General features: G+C 43.0%; 1 protein-coding gene across 3 annotated transcripts in view; it reads left to right on the forward strand.

The window, feature by feature from the left end:
- The window catches only part of LOC126095767 (protein AF-9), a 112,950-nt gene that overhangs the window by 22,594 nt on the left and 74,043 nt on the right, over window positions 1-16,313 (forward strand). For all 3 annotated transcript variants that reach the window (XM_049910571.1, XM_049910572.1, XM_049910573.1), the window contains exon 3: window positions 1,245-1,468. In XM_049910571.1, coding sequence (XP_049766528.1) covers window positions 1,245-1,468 — 224 coding nt within the window. The remainder of the gene's footprint in view (window positions 1-1,244; window positions 1,469-16,313) is intronic.

A 16,313-nucleotide genomic window follows, 5' to 3' on the forward strand; every position in this document is an offset into this window, starting at 1 on the left:
CAGGTAGCTCTCCTTTTGATAGTATTTGTTTTGCCAGTTATGGGCTGGTATATAGATATGGAGGAGGGTAAGTCTTGCAGTGGGGACAGTCACAGGGGTAGGAGACGCAGGGTAGGGAGATAGGTAGAGAAGGAGCATAGGGTCTGATTAGAATATTACAGAGACTCGGAGGGCGATAAAAAACTATTCTAGGTCCGCCGAGTATAACCATTGTGGATGAAGAACTGCAACTGTGATTTAAATTGGTGATTTATCTGATAATAGATATGCAACGAGGTGCCTTTTTATGATTTATTCAACCATGAACATGTTTTTGAGCCACTGCAGGCTCATCATGTGGTGGAGGTGTTACAAGAACATTATGTTACGGACCAATTGTATCTAGATGCAGGGTAAAATGAAGTGTAGCTAAATACTGTGTATATTCATGTACATAGCTTAATAATGTATGTTATAAGAAGAAATCTGATATGGATAACATAAGGCAGTGTACTCACCAGCACTGCATCTAGCTACACTTGGTCCACAACATAATGTTCTTGTAACATCTCCATCTGATGATGACCCTGTAGTGGCTCGAAAACATGTTCATGGTTGAATAAATCATACAAAAGCGACAGGTTGCATATCTGTTACCAGATAAATCGCCAGTTTTGTAGGTGGGTAGGCAAAATCTCATATAGAATGGATCTCATTTCTGGGCATGATTTTAGGAAGCCATGGCCTTGTCAAAGTAGCAAATTAATACCTTCCATACTAGGACAATACTAAGTGACAAGTGGTGTGCTCCGAAGTTGTTTTTGGGAGGATAGGCAGCACCAGAATTCGACATAACAGCCCAGGAAATCTGCTTTTGAACTAGGCCAGTGGGGTAATTACATCCAGTGAAGAGTAAGGTGGGAGTGATGGTGTATTGCTGTAGGAAGTCTGTATTGAACAAGTACATTTGCCTTGAATGACAAGGCTGTATGGGAGGGAACGTTTGACATGGAAAGGATGACTACTGTCAGATTCTAAGTACTGTTGTTTGTTGTAGGCCAGCTACACACTTCTGTCCACATTGAACCAGTCTTTTTCTTAATTTGTATTTATTGACATTAGCTGAAGGGAAAATTATCTTCTGTCGAAGTGAACAAGTGACTGCTCAAACACATGTCTAAAAGGAGCTTAATTTAAAATTATTACATTATAGTTTTTGAATTATCTGTGTACATTTCAATCCAAGTGATGTTTTCCTTTTGCAGTTGTGAAAGAACCACCATTCACTGTCAAGGAATCTGGCTATGCAGGTTTTACACTGCCAATTGAGATTTATTTCAAGACCACTGAAGAGCCAAAAAAATTCCGGTATGAATATGATCTGCACCTTCAACCAGCAGGTCCTCCCATCCACAAGGTCTTGACACACCCATTCACATTTCCAAACCCTGGTGAAGAACTACGAAGGAGGCTTATAAAGGGTGGTGGTGTAAGTGTTATAAAGTGATTATTATGAGTTTCCAGGTCACATGTTATTGTAAAAATGACGTACTTTACAAATTAGAAAATTCTAGCTGTCATATACTTAATAGACTGAGTAAATCTGACAACTAATCGTATACTGGAGGCAGTGAGTAGTGAATATGCATTGAAACAAGTTTTTGTTACTTCTTGTAATGTATGGTGAATAATATCATAGTTGCATCATCTAGAACCAAATACTGTTACCGAGAGGCATCCTTCATAAGATTCATTGATGACAGATATTTTGAATGTTATAAAGTTATGGAAACATTTTGGAAAGGGAAGCTCATAAGGAATTCGGGCTGCAAAATGTTTTTTACATTTACATTCAAAGATGGAACATGTAAAGAGAAACTGTTCATTTGTTTCTGTGTAAAATTAAGTCTCCCTGCAAACATATATTCACAATACCAATGCCAGTGGGTATGAAGGTACATGCAAAATATTCCCTGCACTCTCTTTTAAGACTTAATTTTCTCTCCCCCACATATTCAGTGGCCATTTGTATAAATGTATACCACTTTAGAACTCGGCAGAATTTCAGTATTGTTTTCTTGTATGTCAGCAAACATGCAACCATTGGTGCTATTCTTATTCTTGCTCTCTCGTATTGGTGCAGCCTTTTGCAAACTAGCACAAAACTGAGTACCAGTTCAATAAAGACTAATAAATACGCTTGTCGAAAGCTTGTTTACCCACAAGCATTTGTGTGAAATGACTAATTCCTGTGTTACTACACTTGTAAATGTATACAGATGCAGTATTTTTAACACCTTCAGTATGTCTGCTGTACGGTTTACTCCTAACATGGATAAATCAGACTGTACATGGAAACATATTTTTCTTTACCAGTTCCAATTAAACCCCTGTGTCATGTCATCATGCTTTACGTCCTTCCTGGTAGCATTAACTGTTTCTTTGTGCACATATCAATCTTGATTTGAAGTTGATTTGTGATGTTTTATGACATTTTGAGTTCTCTATTAACCCCTTCCATTGTAGGGGCTTGTATTTGAGTTTTATTGTACACATTATATGAAGAACAACTTTCCAAGAGTATTTCTCAAATTTCAAAATTTAAATATGATACGATGACTAAAGGGTTACCCATACCAATATTTTCTTATTTTTTATCATTTCAGTAAGCTGCACTATTTTTCTGCATCCCTTATATTTCCTTACCACAACCACAGAACTATTAGAGAAGGTGCTCTGTGACAATAAGCTCAAATTTCAGAATTTTGGTGATGCCTTTTACATTATCGTCACATTACTTTCTCTTTTTTGAGCAGTTTTGAGTGCTGTATCAATTTGGAGGAGTAGAGCAAGAGGAAGTATAGCAGCAGATGAATGTGAACTCATATGTAATTGTATTGATGATTATCATCTGTACAGTTGTATATACTGCATCTTTGACATTTATAATCATAGAAGTGTAACATACAGGGTTTACTGTACATATTTTTGTTACGTGTAATATAGTCTTTTTGACAGTTTGTCGTTTGTATTCACTAACTTGGCTTTGTGACTGCTGACATACTCAGCAGCTGCAGGTAATATCTTTGTGTGTATAGTAGTGTTACCTTTGTACATCATCAGAAACAGAATGCCTGGCCTCATCATCCATATACAATATTTAAAAACTGGTGTAGAACATGGCAGAAATATCATGAGAAAATACTAAAAAATAGAATTATTAAAATACAGAACATGGAACAGCTTAACATGTTTCATATAGGTATCAGCACAGATAAAAATGCTTGCAGTTGTTCAAACAAATTTCGGGCTTGCAGCTGGTCGTCGTTCAATTCCTCGCACAATATTTCAACTGGGCACCTTCCAGTTCATCTTCAGTTGAGTCGTCGCAGACTGGCAAAAACGTCCTCTGTTCCACAATATATAGCGCACTATAACTATTATGTGCATGCGTCGAAAACTTGATAGATGAACCACACTGCCCGCCGGCAGTGCCCTTGCTGGTGGAATAGCGGCACTCAGTCTCCCTCTGCGTTGCGGAATGGAGGACGTTTTCACCAGTCTGCACTGGCTCACCTGAAGATGACTGGCAGGTGCCCAGTTGAAATATCGTCTGAGCAATTGAACAACGACCAGCTGCAAGCCCGAAATTTGTTTGGACAGACAATTCGCCAGGAAAATTTTAAAATTTACATGGTTTCAGTTGTCTAATGTAAATCTGCATATTGAAACATTTTTGAAGCTTGAAGCTGCTTTATGTGTGTACACAACACCAGCAGTTGTGTACTCCCAAGAATTCTCCCCAATCACTACTGTAGGGAAAAACCGTGAATGGGCAGTGTCATATAATGGTGTCAGGCATCCAATTTACATGAGTAAATGTAGTGCAGATTATGAATAATGTAGTTCTTATTTATTTTAACATAATATTTGCTGTTTTTTATGATACTGGCAAGTCATGGCTGGAATATAAGTACTGGAAGGAATAAAAGTAATTACTGCCTGATAGTAAGGTGTTGGGTTTTGAGTAGTCACTAACTATGTAAACAAGACTGGAAAATTTGCTAAGCTTTTAAATGATGCCTTCAATCAGAGTTCCCTAGTGTAAAACACACACACACACACACACACACACACACACACACACACACACACACACACACACACACACACACATTTTACTAGTGCTACAGCTTGACAATGGCAGGAAGGGGGGGGGGGTGTTAGGTGGACTAGGTGATGGTAGGAAGGATGTGTGGAGGGAGCGATGCTGGGAAGACTGACAGATGGAAAGGGTGGTAGAAAGCAGATAGGATAGCTACAGGCAGGGCAAGTTGTATGTAGCATTAAATGAAGTAGAGGAATAAAGTGAGAGATGAAAATGGAACAGAAAAATGGAGAGACTGCGGGGAGGATTATGTGAATGTAATCTGGGTAAAGTTCGGATGTGGGTGGGTACAATAGTGGAGGTGTGTGTAGGACAGGGCCTAGAGGAGATTAAAGAGTAGGAAAAGTATGGGATTGAACTAGGGGTGGCATTCAATGCTGAAACAGCTGGTTTTCGACTGTACATTTTTTTTCATATCCAATCTAATCTGACTTTTGAAACTGCTCAAAATAACTGGTTTCTGAAATAACCAATTTTCAATTTTTTATTGCTATTATTTCCAATAATTAATGTTGACTTCAAATGAAGACTTAAAAATTCTAGGACTCTCACAGATTCTTGCATTATCATTTCAACATATGTAGAATAAAAATATCAGATAAAATAGGTAAACAAAATAAAACTTTGTCTATCGTTTGATGCTTTTCTTGAGAATTTATGAGAAGTTGAAAACTACAAAAAAATCACCAGTATTCTCTTATTGATTCTAATATTTTTGTAACTCTGTTTTTATTTATTTATTTATATATTATCTTTTTTTGTATATAGTCACAACTGGTGACTTTTGCAAACGTTATAGCATTTTTATACAATTTTTGTACAAACAGTACAACAGTACAATTCTCAATCATGTTATGATTGAGAATTGTACCACTGTTTGGGGATTAGTGATAGTGCTAAAGGATGAAAACTTAGGTTGAAGAACATTTTTTGGAGTTGTCAGCTTCCAAAGGCTAAAAGGAGGTAAGGGCATACTATGTAGATGCTGGTAACACATCAGCTACGTACTGTTTTTATTATAAAGTATGAATGACTTATTGTCTCAGTAATGATAGACTAGGTGTGCACACGTGTTGTCTAATAGGCCATGCCACACAGCAGCAGTTGTACAAATTCTTATATCCTGTGCTTGTTGCTCATTTCTAACTGTCAAATTTTTTATTGAAATAGCACTGATTGCTTTTCCCATTTTGAATAATAAGCCAATATTTAAAAGGAATGGAAATTTTAGAAATAAACATTACTCATTTAAGAAAACTGTAGTGCCATTATTGTAGCAAATTGATTTACTGGTTTTTTATCTAGTTATTAGTAAAAACAAAAAATATCTGTCCCAACTGAGACCAGACAAATACTGAAATAATTGAAAGAGGCTAGTTGGCGAACTCTGCTCTTCTCCATAGTGTGACAGTGGCCATCTAATCTGCTTGACAATTTGCTAATATCCTCTCTGAGTTACAACAGAGCTAGTTTGTGGTATGCCTGCCTACACTGCTGCATCTGCTTCTGATATGATATACTTGTGACAGGACTGTAATATAATGCTTTGGGTGGGTGGGTAGGACAAGTCTTGCACTGAGCCTTCTACAGGTGGATGGGGTGAGAGTATTCAGACTGTATTCCAGGTATGCTGTAACTTTAGCACAGCCTTCTAAGCGGGTGTTATAATCAACCACATGTCAACCCCAGTGAATGGTTACCGCCAAACTGTGACGTAGAGTAGAGTTACCAACCTAGTGACTGAACACAGCACCAAGCTGGGTGCTAACTAACCCATGTTATCTGAATTGTCAGCTCCCCGTCCTTCCCCCCTGCTCCTCCCCCCCTTCCACTCACCCCCAGAGAAAGCATCTCTGAATGATGTAGATGAGATTTGCCCTTACAACTTGTCTTTTGATCCTGCAGTCCTCTCAGCCTCAGTATCTGCTAGCCCCTGTCCCACACTCGTACCCAATGTCCACCTCTGTCCCATGCACCCACTTAACTCATTCTACACTCACACCCTCTTCCTTGTGGTCTTCTTCTTCTTCTTCTGTTCCGTCTTTCCCCCCAGTACATTCCTTTACCTCTCTGTGCATTTTGTGCAAATCTTCTTACTTTTGCCAGGGGAAGATCACTGGTGCCTTGTTCCTATATCATTTGCATGCTGGTCTGCCTCCCAACTGTCAGCCATCCATCCATCCATCCAACCCTGTCTTCTTTTCGACTCACCCCAACCAACATAACACTTCACCCCAGTCAGCTAGAATAGCTTTAAAAGTCTTCTGTGCTTGCAAATTATGTAAAATAACCTGTATAGTTCCAAGACTGTACAGCTAAAATTTGCTGGAGTGAAGAGTGCTCACTGGTCAGGGATTCGGGCATTTGATTGTGAAACAAAGCATAAGAGACATTTAATCTTGGCATATATTACAAGTCCAAATAATTTTCATCTCACTTTTTTTTTTTTCCAAAAATGAACTTAATGTTCAACATCATGATCTTTAGTCCGAAGACTAGTTTGATGTAGCTCTCCACACTAGCCTGTCAGCGCAAGCCTCTTCTCTGCATAACTACTTCCACTTACACTCACTTGAACCTGCATATTGAACTCAAACCTTCCTCTCCCTGTACAATTTTTACCTCCCACACATCTCTCCAGTACCAAATCGACAATTCCTTGAGTCTCAGGATGTGCTCTATTAACAACCAATCCTTTCTTTTAGTCAAGTGTGCTATAAATTTCTTTTCTTCCCAGTTTGATTCAGTACCTTCTCATAGTTCTGATCAGTCCGTCTAATCCTCAGCATTCTTTTGTGGTACCCTATTTTGAAAGCTTCAATTCTCTTGTCTGTACTGTTTATTGTTCTTATTCCACTTCTGAACAAGGCTTGCCCCAGCAAATTCCTGCAGAAAATACTTCTAAGCATTTACATTTTTATTTGGTATTACCAGCTTACCCTTACTCAAAAATGCTTTCCTTATTATTACCAGCCTGCATTTCACATCCTCTCTATTTCAGCCATCATCAGTTATTTTGCTGCCAGGATTACTCTTAGTGTCTCCTTACCTAATCAGCATTAACTCATGTAATTTGACTACATTGTCTTACCCTTGTTTTATTTTTGTTGATGTTCAGCTTGTAATCTCCTTTTTTAATAAATTATCAATTCGATTCAACTGATCTTCCAAGTCCTTTACCATCATTGACAAAATTGCAGTGTCATTGGCAAGTCTTGAAGGTTTTATTTATTCTTCCTGAATTTTAATTCCTTTTCCAAATTTCTCATTTGTTTCCTTTACTGCTTGCTCATTGTACAGTCGAATAACATCAGGGATGGGATAAAACCTTATCTCACTCTCTTCTCACCCAATTTCATATTCATGTTGCAAAACAGATTTTGTTGTCTGTCTCAATTGCTTTTATTTCCTTGTTAATATGACCAGTTTCACTGCACCTGAACCATCCTCAAGCCTACATCTATGTCTCAGTTTGTAATCCGAAAGTCACAGTACAGTGCATGGTGGAGGGTGTCTTTTACTATTTCAGGTTATTCTTGTTATAACCTTTAATTCACTAATAATTTGCGTGGATATACAAATGTAGAAACAATAGTGAGTTTCATACTACCAACTCCGTATCTGTCACTCAACTGCCGTGCCGTGACATGCGGCCGGTGCCGTTCATAGCTAGGTGGCGCTCTCGCGCTCAGCCGAGCTGCGGAGCGCCTCTATCGCCGTGTTCGCGTACTGACGTAGCGGCACTTTTAAATCTCGTGGTACTGTCACAACATTTTTCCCCCCTTGAAAAAAAAGACACTCACTTCCTTGGAGACACTGACAGTGCGGAGACATCCATGGCCTCTTGGGAGACCCCGAGAAGATCCCGCGGAGAAACACGAGAATATGGTCGAAAATGTCCAGGACGGAAGCTTGTGCGTGGAACGTGCCTCCTGGACGAGATGATGGGTGAAAACTCCGGAGCAGCATCCATAGGTGTCGCAGACCTGGGGGTGCGCTCCAGCGCGATGGATCCCGGAGAAGGCGGCGTAGCGACTGGGGCCGGTTCCGGCGTACTCGGAAGCGGCAGGGACGTTGGCTGCAGCAACACGCATGGGAGATCGGCAGCAGCGACAGGACTGGCTTCTCGGGCTGGTGGAGGCGAAAGAAGGGGCGGTGGCACCGGTGTGGCCACCACTCGTGGGCGCATCTGGTCGTAATGGCGAACAACCATGCCGTCGTCCGTACGTATTTCACAAAGCCGGCGGCCGCGAAGAGCCTTGACCACCCCTGGAATCCATGTAGGACAAGATCCATACCCTCGTGCCCACATGTCAGCGCCCACCGAGTATTTTCCCGCACTAGGGGACACAGTACAAGCCTGACAGGGTGAAGCAGGTTCAGTACAGTGCGCAGTTGGCGGCCATGCAAGAGTTCAGCAGGGCTGCGATCACCCAGAGGCGTGAAGCGATAAGAACTCAGAAATTGCAACAGAGCTTCATCGGTAGAAAAATCAGTAAGGAATTTTTTCATCTGGCTTTTGAAAGTGCGGACAAGGCGCTCGACCTGCCCATTCGATTGGGGATGGAAGGGCGGTGCTGTAACATGATGAATCCCTTGTCCACTACAAAAATCACAGAAGGCCTGCGAAGAGAACTGAGGGCCGTTGTCCGTGACAATCGTGGATGGAAGACCTTCTAGTGCAAAGATTTTGGACAAAGCCAGCGTCGTCGCCGCAATGTTGGGCGACGGACATCGAACAACAAACGGGAACTTTGAGAAGGCGTCAATCAACAGTAGCCAATAAGTGCCGAGGAAGGGGCCGACAAAGTCAGCGTGCACCCGGTCCCATGGCTGCGCTGGATCAGGCCATGGAGAGGGCATTGTACGGGGTGCAGCCAGTTGTTGAGCACACTGACCACACGCAGCGACCATGTGGGTGATGTCCGAATCGATACTGGGCCAATAAACATGCCTGCGGTCCAGGGACTTGGTCCGAGAAATCCCCCAATGGCCTTCATGCAATAGTTTGAGAACATCTTTGCGAAGAGAAGCTGGCACCACGACCCGTGGAGATGCGCCATCCGTGGCCAGAAGAACAACACCCTCACGAACAGACAGACGAAGGCGCAAGGCATGGTAGTTGCGAAGGGGATCCGATGCCCGGCCCTTGGTCCTGTCCGGCCAACCCCATTGAACAAAACCGATCACCTGACGCAGGACCGGGTCCCGCGCAGTAGCCGACGCGACCTGCAAACCTGTAAGCGGAAAACCCTTGACCGCACGACGTTCTTCCTCATCAATGTGGAAACAGAGTAGTTCATCTCGATCGAAAACCGGGTCGGGGCCCATCGGCAAACGCGACAACGCGTCAGCGTTGGCGTGCTGGGCCGTGGGGCGATAGTGAATCTCATAGTGAAAACGAGACAAGTATAAGGCCCAACGTTGCAGGCAGTGAGCTGCCTTATCCGGAAGCGATGCCGAGGGGCTGAACAGAGAGAGCAGCGGCTTGTGGTCGGTGATGAGGTGAAACTTAGAACCATACAAAAAAACGCTGAACTTTTTTAGAGCATAAATGATAGCGAGCGCCTCCTTTGCGATTTGAGAGTAACGCCGTTGGGCATCGTTGAGGGTCTTGGAAGCATAGGCGATGGGTCGTTCCGACCCATCCTCATACCGATGGGCGAGAACAGCCCCTAGGCCATACTGTGACGCGTCAGTCGCCAGAACCAAGTGCTGACCCAGACGGAATGTGGCAAGACAAGGCGCCGACTGCAAATGCGCCTTCAGGCGGACAAAAGCCTGCTCACACTCGTCGGACCAACAGAAAGGAACGTTTTTGCGTAACAGCTGAATCAGAGGATGAGCCACCGCTGCCGCGGATGGAATGAATTTGTGATAATAAGCAATCTTGCCTAGTAACGCTTGAAGTTCTTTGACCGTAGACGTCCGGGGTAGAGCGGTAATGGCCACAACATGCTGACGTAGAGGACGTATACCCTCATGGGACAAGTGGATACCAAGATACACAATGGAGGATTGGAAGAACTGTGACTGTCCAGATTGCACTTCAACCCAGCCGAATGCAGAACCCGAAATAATGACCGCAAATTGCGAAGGTGCTCCTCAGTGGAGGCCCCCGTGACAACAATGTCATCCAGGTAGTTGATACAGCCAGGAACGGAAGCCGTGAGCTGTTCCAAAAACCGCTGAAAAATGGCCGGCGCACTAGCAACACCAAATGGTAACCGTTTTTACTGATACAACCCACAAGGAGTGTTGATGACGAGAAATTCCTTGGAAGACGCATCCAACGGCAACTGATGGTATGCCTCCGATAAGTCAAGTTTGGAAAAGAACTGGCCCCCAGCGAGCTTGGCAAATAACTCCTCAGGACGGGGAAGAGGATAAGTGTCAATGAGGCTCTGAGCGTTGACAGTGGCTTTAAAATCGCCACACAATCGCAGACTCCCGTTTGGTTTAGAAACCACCACGATTGGCGATGCCTATTCGCTGGAGGTAACAGGAAGGACAATCCCTGAAGCTGTTAACCTGTCTATCTCAGCCTTGACAGGTGCACGCAACGCCATCGGAATAGGGCGTGCCCGGAAAAACTTAGGGCGAGCTGTAGGTTTAAGAGTAATGTGGGCTTCAAACTCCTTGGCACGACCCAGACCAGCAGAGAACACTGACGAGAATTCAGAACACAATCCATCCAGCTGTTGATACGGAATATCCTCAGATATGAGGTGCACATCATCATGAATGGAGAACCCAAACAACTGGAAAGTGTCATAACCGAACAGATTTTCAGTGCCCGCATGATCCACCACATAAAACGTGAGGGGCCGAACAACAGACTTGCAGGCAGTGGAAGCATCAAACTGGCCAACGATAGGAATTTTCTGTTTATTATAAGTTCTCAGATTTCGCGTAACTGGAGACAAGGGAGGGGAGCCCAACTCCAAATACGTGCGAGAATTAATGAGAGTTACTGCAGAGCCAGTGTCCACTTGCATGCGAATGTCTTTATCCAGAACACGAACAGTAACAAACAACTTATTTGTTTGAGAAAGCACACAGTTAACATCCATGTCCGATGCCTCGTCCTCATCGACAGGAACTTTAGGGGACTGACACACAGAAGAAATGTGGCCTTTTTTCCTACATGAATTACACGTGTCCCAATGTTTTGGACACGCGGCCCTCTCATGCTGTACAAAACAACGTGGACAAGAAGGAAGTGTGGAACGAACCTGCTTCTGTGGCTGCTGTTTTCGCTGCGAGCGTGGCGGCCCAACGCGACGTTGTTGACGTGAGTGCACCGCCGCCACATCGTCGGTCCCCTGGGAAACAGGCAAATTATCCGTGTCGAAAGTGGTCTGTATAGCGCCTACATCACACCACGCATCTATTTGCGCAGCAGCAGCGTGAGACACTTCAAAAGATTGAGCGATGCTCAGAACTTCTGACAACGACGGGTTCGGCAGTTGTAAGGCACGTTGGCGAACTTCTTTATCAGGAGCAAGCCGTAGAATAGCATCCCTAACCACTGAATCAGCATAAGACTCATGATGAGTGTCTGTGACAAACTGACATTTCCTACTCAGACCGTGTAGTTCCGCCACCCAAGCCCGGTAAGATTGATGGGGCTGTTTACGACACTGGTAGAACGCCACGTGGGCGGCAACGACATGGGTGTTTTTTCGGTAATAGTTAGACAATAAGTCACACATTTCTTGGAAGGACAGAGAGGCAGGTTCCCGCAGAGGGGCTAACTGAGATAGCAGCTGATAGATCCGTGGGGAAATCCAAGATAGAAATAACGACTTACACATAGAAGCGTCAACAACGCCGAAAGCCAAGAAGTGTTGCCGCAAATGCTTCTCGTAATCCTCCCAGTCTCCAGCGGCCTCGTCGTAAGGAGGGAACGGAGGCGGAGAAGAGGAAGACAGACGATGAGTAAGCGATGTCGACAACGCCTGAATAGCAGCCATCAGCTGTGTTTGTTGTTCAATGAGAGCTTGCAGAAGCTGTTCCATGTCTGCCCAGACACGAACGCACAATTCCCCAACGCAGGAAAAAAAATATCCGACCTCGTTGCCAAAAAGTGTTATAACCTTTAATTCACTACTAATTTGCGTGGATATACAAACGTAGAAACAATAGTGAGTTTCATGCTACCAACTCCGTATCTGTCACTCAACTGCCGTGCCGTGACATGCGGCCGGTGCCGTTCATAGCTAGGTGGCGCTCCCGCGCTCAGCCGAGCTGCGGAGCGCCTCTTATCGCCGTGTTCGCGTACTGACGTAGCGGCACTTTTAAATCTCGTGGCACTGTCACAACAATTCTCTTTCCCATTCTATACGTAAATGGACTGAGGGAAAAAATGACTTCTGTATCTCTCTATATGATCCCTAATTTCTCTTCTCTTGTCTTTGTGGTCCTTATGTATGTTGGCAGCAGTAGAATCATTCTGCAATCATCCGCAAATGCTGATTTTCTAAATTTTCTCAGTAGTCCAGTATTGAGTCGTGTCCAGAGTTCCTTTCTTGTCTAGCCACAAATCAATGAGGTTGCTTCTGTAGGGACAGTTTTAACAGACCAGGAGGTGTTCCATGTCTTGCACAGCACCACAGTCTCACTTAGTGTCATCCGTGTTATGGTTCAAATGGCTCTGAGCACTATGGGACTTAACTTCTGAGGTCATCAGTCGCCTAGAACGTAGAACTACTTAAACCTAACTAACCTAAGGACATCACACACATCCATGTCCGAGGCAGGATTCGAACCTGCGACCATAGCGGCCGCGCGGTTCCAGACTGTAGCGGCTAGAACCGCTCAGCCACCCCAGCTGGTGTCATCCATGTTATCATGGGTCCAATTGGTAATGTTTGTTTTCACTGGAGCCACTCCTGTTCATACGCGGTTCAGGGTCCTACAAGATTTCCAGTTTGTGTGAAACTTCCAGCCACTACCTGTGCTGGTGGATAGTCAGATGGTTGTTCTTCATTGACCTTGTTTTAGAACCTTTTTTGGGATCTCAGTCGCCCAGGCTCATATTCTGTGCCAGAGAGAGGATGTTGATCATTGGTGGTTTGTCTGGGCCTCACTTTGAATTCCTGAGATGTTCTTCAAGAGCTGGGACTTGCAGGACTAGCAAATCTGTAAAGCTTTGCTAGGGCCTTGGGTTTCATACACACTGTTGTGATTTGACATGTTTCATTAAGGCTTATGTCGACCTTCTTCGCGTGGGTGGATCTCGTCGCCATACCGGACAGGTGTATTCAACTGTAGAGAACGTAGTGCTTGGGAGGTTGTTCTCAGGATAATAGGTTTTGCTCCCTATTTGCTGTAACGACTTCCCCCAAAATATTGTTTCTTAAGGCCACATTCTGATGGATCTTTTCACAGTGGGCTTTATATGTCAGGGATCTATCCAACATCACATCCAGATAGGTTGGTTTATCTGTGTGTTCCAGTGTGGTATTATTCCAGAAAAGACTGAGCTTTCACTTTGCTTGCCAAGATTGAAGGTGGAAAGCGCTTATTTAAGCTTTCGAAGGATTCGGTTTAAGGAAGTTAAAAAAGCGTCTTCATGATACTCACGTGTTGATCGGTTTTACCTGTAACAAATCTAGCAGTATCCTCTGAGTTGCTTCAGTGTTTTCCTTTAATGTGTCCTGGTTTGGATCCCAAACATTTGTGGAGTGCTCAGAAATAAGTAATACTAGTTTTCTAAATGCTGTCCCCTTAATAGATGAGCTACACTTTCCTAGATTTCTCCCAATAAACCCAAGTCAACTATTTGCTTTCCATTTTGTCAGTCTCACATGCTCATTCCATTTCATATCATTTTACAACTTTATGCATTGTTATTTAACTGATGTGAGTGCGTCAAGCAGTACACCACGAATATTGTATTCCTATTCAATCAGATTGACTAAGATTTTTCTACGTGTAAAGCAAGCTGCAATTCATCTCACCAAATATAAATTCTATCTACATCATCTTCCTGCAGTCGCTCAACAACACTTTCTCGCACACTCCAGTATCATCAACAATCTTTACAGATTCCTGTTCACCTTATTCCTCAAATATTTATGTACATAGAAAACATGAGTGGTCCTATCACAGTTCCCTGGGGCATTCTTGTTGATGTTCTTGTCTCTGAGAAACACTCACTGTCCAGGACAACATACTTACCTAAGAAGTCTTTAAGCTATTCATATATCTGAGAACATATTCCATATGGGTGGATGTTCATTAACAGTCAGCACTATTGCATGTGTCAATGCTTTCTGGCAATTGAGGAATATGGGATCTGCTGTTGGCCTTTAGCCATGGTTTTCAGGCTACTGTACCAGGAAAAGTCAAGCTAAGTTTCACATAAGCATGCTTTCTTAACCTGTGCTGATTTACAGAGAGAAGTTTCTCTTTCTCAAGGGAATTTATTATATTTGAACTTTAAATGTGCTCAAGAATTGTATATCAAACCAATGTTAGGGATATTGGGCTATAATTTTATGCATACATTATTTTACCCTTATTATATACAGGAGTCACCTACACTTTTTCCAGTCACTTGGGACTTAGTGGTTGACAAGAGATTCTTAATGAATGCAAGCTAAGTAAGGAGTTAACGCCAAAAGGTACTATGTGTAAAACAGATTGGACTCCATTGGGACCTGACAACTTGTTTGTTTCCAACTCTTTCAATTGCTTCTCAACCCCAGGGTTCCTATTACTATGTCCCCCATATAGGAGACTATGCAAAGATACAAAACTCTCTACAATGCTCCCTTGCATATTGAATGTGGTACATTTTATCTATTGATAAAAATTAAATGAGTAACCATAATATACTCTATGATATGCAACACTGCTATTATATCAGATCTAAAATCAAATGTACCAGAATGTGTATGATTGCATAGGTTACCAGAGTAACCTATCCAAATTACGAGGGTCAGTCAGAAAGTAATGTCTCCAGTTTTTTTGTTTATGTTTTACAAGGAAAGAAAATGCCATACACATAAGATAACCACTCCAAAGTTCACAATTAATTTGTCACCATATCTGTCAGCACTTTTTTCCACCTTGAAACAAGGGCATGTATAACTGTGCAGTAAGTGTCATTAGTCCTACTCTTCAGCCACTGGTGCACAGAACTTTTCGAGGTCTCTACATCTTCAAAGTGATACCCCCAATGAACATCTTTGATTGGGATGAACAGATGAAAGTCTGTTGTTGCTAGGTCAGGGCAAGACTTCCCAGCCAGTTTTTTCAATATGCTAGTGGTGTAATGAGAATGGTGTGGGGTCTTGCATTGTCAGGCAAAAGAAGAACATTTTCCATAATTTTTGGTGGGTGAAAGCTATGAAGACATGCTTTCAAGTGCTTGAGGTTTTTCATGTAGTGGGTAGTATATTGTGTATCCTGTTGCACTGCTGTCACTGGTCGGCCACTCTATCTTGCATCAGCCAAATGTGTTCATTCTTCAGCTTTTCTACAGTGATGAACTGACTGTCTAATGCTGCTATTGTCCACGATAGCATTTCCATGCACCTTCTTTAGCCTTTCTTGAATGTGATGGGGCAGTTCATCTTCTGCAGTATGGAATTCAGTCATAAAATGCTGTCTTATATAGTATGCACTGTGATGAACCGACTGTCTAATGCTGCTGATGTCCACCATAGCATTTCCGTGCACCTTCTTCAGCCTTTCTTGAATGTGATGGGGCAGTTCATCTTCTGCAGTATGGAATTCAGTCATAAAATGCTGTCTTATATAGTACGCACAGAATAACATGCCTGGTAGATGTGCAGTCGGCAGGGCACGTATAGGGAAAGTGGTAGTGGTAGCAGTTACGGGCAGGTGCTGTAGGGAAAATGCCAAGTGCTGGAAGGGAAGTGCCATTCTAAACTGCTAAACTGAAGCCCTTTTGTAAATATTAAGTGGAGCCCCTCCATGCCCACACTTGCATGTTGAACCATTGAAAAAGATCTACTGTGATATCTGTTTTGGTTAGTATCTAAAAAGAAACCGCTGAAAGTGCAACAAAAACAACGAGTTATTTTTGCCTGACTTGTTAACATTTGTAACTTTCAGAGAAGCGTTTTGCCAAAACACAGTGGAATTTATACAATGTCACCTCCCTACAGACCATGGATCTTGCCATTGGTGG

Source organism: Schistocerca cancellata, chromosome 8 (assembly GCF_023864275.1).
Source record: "Schistocerca cancellata isolate TAMUIC-IGC-003103 chromosome 8, iqSchCanc2.1, whole genome shotgun sequence".
Lineage (NCBI taxonomy): Eukaryota > Metazoa > Arthropoda > Insecta > Orthoptera > Acrididae > Schistocerca > Schistocerca cancellata.